This window comes from Oncorhynchus gorbuscha, linkage group LG18 (assembly GCF_021184085.1).
Source record: "Oncorhynchus gorbuscha isolate QuinsamMale2020 ecotype Even-year linkage group LG18, OgorEven_v1.0, whole genome shotgun sequence".
Classification (NCBI taxonomy): Eukaryota; Metazoa; Chordata; class Actinopteri; order Salmoniformes; family Salmonidae; genus Oncorhynchus; species Oncorhynchus gorbuscha.
The window spans coordinates 14,394,245-14,402,158 of NC_060190.1; the positions used below are offsets into that span (position 1 = coordinate 14,394,245).

The 7,914-nt window shown below is 44.4% G+C and overlaps 1 protein-coding gene across 1 annotated transcript; it reads left to right on the forward strand.

Annotated features, from left to right (window-relative positions):
• The first annotated feature begins 1,257 nt into the window (after positions 1 to 1,257).
• On the forward strand, positions 1,258 to 7,655 carry scrn2 (secernin 2). Its single transcript, XM_046311421.1, has 9 exons — positions 1,258 to 1,371; positions 2,194 to 2,362; positions 2,922 to 3,103; positions 4,571 to 4,770; positions 5,319 to 5,534; positions 5,864 to 6,029; positions 6,494 to 6,674; positions 6,972 to 7,131; positions 7,268 to 7,655. The coding sequence occupies exons 2-8, from the start codon at positions 2,195 to 2,197 to the stop codon at positions 7,125 to 7,127; spliced, it is 1,269 nt and encodes a 422-aa protein (XP_046167377.1). The 5' UTR covers positions 1,258 to 1,371; position 2,194; the 3' UTR covers positions 7,128 to 7,131; positions 7,268 to 7,655.
• The last annotated feature ends 259 nt before the right edge of the window (positions 7,656 to 7,914 follow it).

The following is a 7,914-nucleotide window of genomic DNA, read 5'->3' on the forward strand; positions in this document are numbered from 1 at the left end:
CATACATAAGTTTTCAAATCTTACTTGAAATATAACTTTTATTGACTAGAAAATGACATAAATTTGTGTGCTTGAAAGTCTTGAAGTATTTATGGTTGTGAAATAGTAGTATAGTGATAGTGGTGGCAACATCTGTAGTAATAGTAGAAGTATTATTGGTAGTAATAGGGTTTTCATAGGCTACATGGGTTAGTTATAGTTACCCATTTTGGGGTGGTTTGGAGTTATTATAGTGGGTTATAGTGGGCTAGTATAGTAAGATAGAATGAGTACTACAGCATCATGAGCCATATTATGCGTTTTTAAGCTCTCTAAGGTCTTCAGTTTGAACATTCTGAAAAATTTGTGGTAGTGATTTCAGTTTAGAATGTTGAAACCTGCATTCTGCCTTTAAAATGAAATGGGATATAACAAGCTTTATAGTTTATGAAGTATGAATAGTCGCAACTAACTGTGTTGATTCAGTCCGCACATGTCCACATTGGGTTGGTGTTTAAAATGATTATAGTTCAAAAAGTACATGTGGTATAAACAATCTTCTGAAAAGCAATCTAAGTTGAGTCAGTCTGCACATGTCAACTTTGGGTTGGTGTTTGTAGCTGAAACGGTTCAAGAGCAGTGGCAAATCCACATTTTGCTTTAAATCTATGGAGCTTTTATGCTAATTTCAAACAGTTACGTTCAAAAAGTATACATAGTATCAACAAGCACACAATTCCAGACCATCTGCACGTTTTAAAAGTTGAATGGAGTTTCTATCTTTGATAGTTCTAGAGGAGTAGCAGCTCCATTTTTTAAAACCTATCCTCTCCATTTAAACCTATGACCATTAAAAGTGATTGGGATTTATGCAAAAGTGTTTGTAGTGTGAAAGGTAAGCTACAAGTAGTATCAGAAAGTATTGTTCTTACAACCTGAAGACAGCAAGCCTGCACGTTTTAAAGTTGTTTTGGTGTTGGTTGCTTTTACAGATTTGAGCTACAGGTGGAAACAGAAGGAGAATAATAAGTATGGCGGATTTTCGATGGTTGGGATGGATATGCTCTTTTTGAGCAATTCAGTTATTTATCTATTTGATAATAGAATATAGAGGATTCAAATCTAAACAGTTGTGATGATGTATTCTTGAATCACCTGGAATCTATCCAATTACTTTATGTGGAACAATCTCATTGTGCCTTTTGTTACACCAACATTTGTTGGCTAATTGTTGAAAAGGGCTATACACTTGTTTTTCTGTTATGTATTTGCAGCAAGTAATCAACGAGACTAGACCTTTAAATACAACCTTTGGATACGATCACGTGGTACGGTAGCTCCACGACAACCTGCCTTCTCTTTGCTACAGCGTCTGGTTTTGCGATTAAAAAGGTAACGATTTTACTGTAGGAATTTGAAACATATCAGTAGCTCTATTGCTCAACAGATTATAATGACAGCCAACCCTTGGATTGAAGTGAAATGACAGTCGTTTATTTGTGCATTTTAGCGTGATATCTCCTGAAACCGGGAAGGGACAGCAAGGGCACATCGCTAACGTTACCGTTTATATAGGCCCTATTTTAAATAAACGTTTGACTAAAGACCATTTTAGGCCATAATGTCTCCACAAGACTTCGATCACATTGGTTAAAATGTTTCCGAATTTTATAATAGGGACAGCGTTACTAAATAGCCATGTTGATAAGAAGAAGGAGACGGCAAGGACCATTCGGATTTGTAAAGATTACCGAGAAGTGCAGTGCACAAGACTGCCTCCTTGTCGCTCTGTTTGAGAAGGGATGGTCAATGCACTAGTTGACAGGAAGAACATATTATACCTGAGACTTCCCTAAAGATACTGTGTCTTTACAGGGATGGATGCCTTGTGTCACGTGTATAGGCTTCTTAGGCTATATACAATAGTCAGAGTGGGAAATTTTAAATTGAAAAGCTGTAAAAACATGACTAATTGATAGTGAATAGTGACAGCGATATACAGTATGTCTATATTGTTGAGTTTGCTTAAACGCTTCTACAATTTATTGACCAACATAACTATGAGTATTCCAGATTTGACCAATGTATGACTAAGGGTAGGACTTTTTCCTGATAATTTGGCCTGACCAGGAAAAACTCCTGGCCTCCGATATGATAGCAGTTTATTTTCTGGTAATATATTTCTGGTGTTTGCTTGTCCTCTTGTTCATGCAGGATGGCAGAGCCCGAGCCACCCCTCTCGTGTGACTGCTTTGTGTCCTTGCCCCCCGGCTCGCAAGATGATCACGTGATTTTTGGGAAGAACTCAGACCGTCCTAGAGATGAGGTCCAGGAGGTTCTTTACTACCCGGCAACCAGTCACCCATCTGGGACCATGCTGGAGGTAAGCTAGGCCTAGCTTCACTTCTCCCCATAGATTGACCCTGCTGCAAATTACAAGCCTGCTGCCATCTTGGATCAGGGCTCTCTTGAAAAAGAGATTTGATCTCAATGAGATTAAACCTGGATGAAGCATGGTTAAAGAACTCAAATCCATCTGCCCTCTGATCATTGTATGTAGGCCTGTAGTCAGAGTTATGTTAAAAATGTTAACAACAGGTGTTTTGCTCTGTGACCAACATCACTAATTGGATTAGAGTTGTTTTCACTGGTGAGCAGTCAGTCTGGGCAATACAACTGAGAAGGGTTATCAAACCTCTAAAATACCCCACCTAGGTATACACAATCAACATTTTCTCATTTACGATTCTCAAAGTTTAAAGTTTGAATGATAGACTATCATTTATATTTATTTTCACGCCTTTATGTTATCAACGGTTTATACGACAGGCTTAAGGTATTGGCTGAGTGTGTGTTGGTAGGGTTTGCCAGTATATTTGATGTTACAATCCAAAAAAAAGAGAATTGAACAACAAGGTAAGTCTCCATCTCTCGTCCTGCAGTGCACGTACATTCAGATCCCCCAAGCAGAACACACCCATGCTGTGGTCCTCAGCCGGCCTTCCTGGCTGTGGGGGGCCGAGATGGGGGCCAACGACAAGGGGGTCTGCATCGGGAACGAGGCTGTGTGGACCCGCGAAGCTATCGATCCAGGGGAAGCCCTGCTAGGAATGGACCTGGTTCGGTAAGCCCGGCTGACCGTAGGCCAGCATACCAAACAGTAGTGTTGTTTTGGGGGCCAAGTGAATCCTAACTTCAGAATCACCTCCTGGTCTGAAAGATGGAGAGACGGGCTGGCTGGCTGTATGGTCAGGTTCCAGGTTCCTGACCGAGCGGTCTGATTGAATGACTTGTCTGGCTATGTCAGACAACATTGGATCCCAGGACCAGGAACGATAGGGTAGCACTACCCTTTGAGAATCAATTTACTAACTTCAGAATCACATCACTCAAAGTTTGGTGTGAATAATCAATGCATTGTTGTAATTGGTAAATTTGTTGAAAAGTAGATGTACTTAGTCAGCCTGTATTCAGAAAAGCAATATAGGGCAATGCAGTAGCAGATGTGCTACTGTAAATGTACTAGGTAGACTTCCTTCATCACAGGTTAATACTTAAATGTGTGCGTAGGGACTAGTCGTGTAAACAAAGATAGGCCCTACTGCCGAAACATTTCCATAGGAGTTTTGATTGAATCTGGTCCAAGTGTGTTTTCACTTATGTCCTAAAGCTGTCTTTACATTGTCATAAGCATAACATTTAAAGGATTGAAGTGTAACGCTGAACAAATCATTTTAACAGTTGGCAATGGCAGCCGCAGGTTGGTCCTGTTGTACCACTGACTGCAGTGATATAGCAGTGATATAGCAGCAGCAGGACTAACCTACTCCAGGGGCTGCTGCTCTGTGGCTGACCATATGCTGCTCTGTGGCTGACCCTATGCTGCTCTGTGGCTGACCCTATGCTACTCTGTGGCTGACCCTATGCTGCTATGTGGCTGACCCTATGCTGCTATGTGGCTGACCCTATGCTGCTATGTGGCTGACCCTATGCTGCTATGTGGCTGACACTATGCTGCTCTGTGGCTGGCCCTATGCTGCTCTGTGGCTGGCCCTATGCTGCTCTGTGGCTGACCCTATGCTGACCCTATGCTGCTCTGTGGCTGACCCTATGCTGCTCTGTGGCTGACCCTATGCTGCTCTTTGGCTGGCCCTATGCTGCTACCAGCCTCGCAACTGTGTGTATGTGGTGTCAGTGGAATAATATAAGACAGAATGTTCTATTTGATTCTATTCTACTCATAATCTATTCTATTCTATCAATATTCTGTTCCAGTATCCCAACCCTGGTCCTCGAGTACCCACAACAGTAAACATTTTTATTGTAACCCTGGACAAGCACACCTGATTCAACTTGTCAACTAATTTTCAAGCCCTCAATGAGCTGAATGAGGTGTGTTTGTCAAGAGCTACAACAAAAAAGTGTACTGTTGGGGGTACTCGAGGACCAAGGTTGGGAAACACTGTTCTATTCTCCAGGTATTCTACTCTGCTCTACTCTATTCTACTATATTCTATTCTACTCTACTGCTCTACTCTACTGCTCTAATCTACTCTACTCTACTCCTCTACTCTATTCTATTGCTTGACAGCTTGGGGCTTGAGCGTGCGGACAGTGCCTGGGGGGCGGTGAGTGTGATCACTGGTCTGCTGGAGCAGCACGGCCAGGGGGGGCCATGCAGGGAGGACCCGGCGCCCTTCAGCTACCACAACTCCTTCCTTCTGGTGGACCGCAACGAGGCCTGGGTCCTGGAGACTACCGGCAAGCTCTGGGTGGCACAGAAAGTCACCGGTGAGGAAACTGCTGTAACACCGTGGGAGCTGTAGTGTGAATGGACTTTGGGGGGGAAACTGAGAGTGGCACAGGAAGTTACATGGTGAGAAAATTGCTCTAACATCACTGGAGCTGTAGTATGGACATACGTTTTGAATCAGAGGTTAGTTTTGGGTTAATCTCTGTTAAGAAGTAAAATCCCACGTAACTTGGTCAGCTGAGGGATTAATTTATTTGTTCATACAGTCCGTGTTAGAAATTGAGAGTGGCAAATATGAAGTCTCCACCCCCCCCCCCCTCCAACCGAAGCAGTTTTAGCACCGCCTTCACCCAATCATGATACGTGCAAATAACCAGCGAGGAAAACCCCAAAACCAGAACTAATGCTGCTCCTTATCTCACACCTCCCATTCAGTCTCTGCAGATTATTCAGTCTACGAGCAAAATCTGCCCACAGGAGATTATTTTTGTGGTTTTACCCTTATGGTTAGGACATAAGTATATCTGAGCAAATTCTACCAGCAGTATACAACTGTGCACCCCCCGCCTGTCTTTGCTTCCCACAGAGGGGGTGAAGAACATCTCCAATGCGCTGACCATCGGGACGGATATCTCGGCTGAGCACCCAGAGCTGCGGAGTGTGGCCCAGGCCCAGGGTTGGTGGAGCGGCGAGGGAGAGTTCTGCTTCAACGAGGTGTTCAAGTCTGAAACCCCCCCCGCCAGGATGGAACTGGCCAAGAAGCGCTACAGTGGGGGCACACAGCTCCTTCAACAGCATGATGGTGAGGGAGACTATTCTTTATATTCTAATCTAATTCAACACTTTCAACTCCTTATAACTGTAAAAACTCCCAAAATGATGTTAAAGCAGAATATTAACAACACTATACAGGTTTGGTTTGGTTGCCGTATTGCTTATACAGCTATTTTTATTACACATAATAAAGGCCTGGTATCCCCTCTTACCATTGAAAGTACATTACATGTAACTAGCTATGTCATTTCCTGTCTCCTGCCATTTCATGTCCTGCCATTTCCTCTCCGGTCGGCTTTCCCATAAAAATAGACGACTAATAACGTACTTAGACGATACATTTTCTGGGTTCCCCAGGTTCTGTGACGGCCGAGGTGATGATGTCCATCCTGAGGGACAAGCCCAGTGGGATCTGCATGGACTCTGGGGGGTTCCGCACCACTGGCAGCATGGTGTCCATCCTGCCCCGTGACCCCAGCCTGCCCTGCATCCACTTCCTCACTGCCACCCCTGACCCCTCCAGGTGCGTCACCTCACCGGCCTGGTCCCAAACTAATCACTCTGACCCTAACCCCATTGTTGTCTACTCCTTGTGTTTAATCTAAATGAGCTGGATAAGTGTGTGAGAAATGTTTGGGAAACTCCCCCGAGCCTACCAGAGAGCTATGTGGTAATGTTGCTATTTTGCTGAAACCTTTCCAGTTCTTTCAGATTGGCAAGAGGGACTCAACAAGGGTGTAGGAGAAGTGGCAAGGGATTGGTTTGGAACCAGGCCCAGGAACCCCTCAGGCTATCTGGAAGTGCTTCTTAAGATTCAGACTCAGATTCGCTCTTTGCCGTTTATCTCTCTATTGCTCTTTTTCATCTTCATCATTTCCCCCTTTGGCAAAACTGCGTCTTGATAGGAGTTTCTCTGTGTCTGTGTGTTTCATTTGGTCCTTACCCCCTGCCCTCCTCCTCCTACCGGACTGTCCTCCGTCCTGCCAGGTCTGTTTTCAAGCCTTTTATCTTCTCTGAGTCTGTGACCCCAGTGTCGAGGGTGATCTCCCCACAGTACGGCCCAGACGACCCGGTCAGGAAGCAGCCACGCTTCCAGAGCCAAGTGGACCGCAGGCACGACCTGTACAAGGCCCACGAGGGGGCCCTGCAGACTATGGAGACCAACCCGGTACGTGTAGAAGGGGTTAGAATGAAATGTGTTGAATATGCCACGGCTGAATGTAATAGGCTACACTTTCATAGAGTATTAAAAAAATATATTTTAAAAAGTGTTACATTTTTTACTTTGAGTGTGGGTACGGACTGATGGATATTGTGTTACGTACATCACCGACTTTGAACTTTTATAATTCCCTATAAACTTCACAAATTGCTGTTTGTCAGGTCTTCTCTGCTTGTGCACGTGCTTGTGTGTGGGGGGGCATTCATGTGTGTATTTTTGCGTGTGTGTGTTTCTGTCCCACAGGATGCAGGGAATGCTCTGACTGAGACGTTGAGGATGTTGGAGGGCCAGTGTCTGACGGACATATCAGCCCTGCTCAGTGGAGAAATACCAGCAGATGAGGAACTGGGGGACCTGTTCTTTGACTGTGTGGACACAGAGCTGAAGTTCTACCAGTGAGGAGGTAAGAACCGTGTGTGTGTGTGTGTGTGTGTGTGTGTGTGTGTGTGTGTGTGTGTGTGTGTGTGTGTGTGTGTGTCTCTCAGAAGCACAGTAACCTTCTCATTACGCCAATGCTGCCTCCAATTTCTCTGTTACAGCGCCCTCATGTGGAGAATGCTAGTGCTTGCAGATCGGCAGGAGATGGCCCTGGGACTGTTACATCCTGTGCTCCTGTTAGATTGGCTCCCTCCCATCTCACGCATACGAACCCCCTGATGCCATTCCATCCATCATTAACACAGAATATAAATGTCTTAACGTTCCATGGGATTGGAGCATCATTATCATTTGTATCACTTTAGGGAGCAATGCTCGCCCCACATTAGTGAGTATGTGATAGACCACTACAGGAGTGTACATTACCAGTTAAAAGTTTGGACACACCTACTCATTCAAAGGTTTTCCTATTTGACTATTTTCTACATGGTAGAATAATAGTGAAGATGTCAAAACTATGAAATAACACATGGAATCATGTAGTAACCAAAAAAGTGGTTCATTATATATTTGATATTTTTCAAAGTAGCCACCCTTTGCCTTGATGACAGCTTTGCACACTCCTGGCATTCTATCAACCAGCTTCACCTGGAATGATTTTCCAACAGTCTTGAAGGAGTTCCCACATATGCTGAGCCCTTGTTGGCTGCTTTTCCTTCACTCTGCGGTCCAACTCATCCCAAACCATCTTAATTGGGTTGAGGTCGGGCGATTGTGAAGGTCAGGTCATCTAATGCAAGCACTCCAT

Bases quoted from the DNA above. Each gene is read 5' to 3' on its own strand.
- scrn2 (XM_046311421.1), top strand. From the start codon at position 2,195: ATGGCAGAGCCCGAGCCACCCCTCTCGTGTGACTGCTTTGTGTCCTTG. The intron at 3,104-4,570 runs GTAAGCCCGGCT...ATTGCTTGACAG, and splicing joins CTAGGAATGGACCTGGTTCG to CTTGGGGCTTGAGCGTGCGG. The intron at 5,535-5,863 runs GTGAGGGAGACT...TGGGTTCCCCAG, and splicing joins GCTCCTTCAACAGCATGATG to GTTCTGTGACGGCCGAGGTG.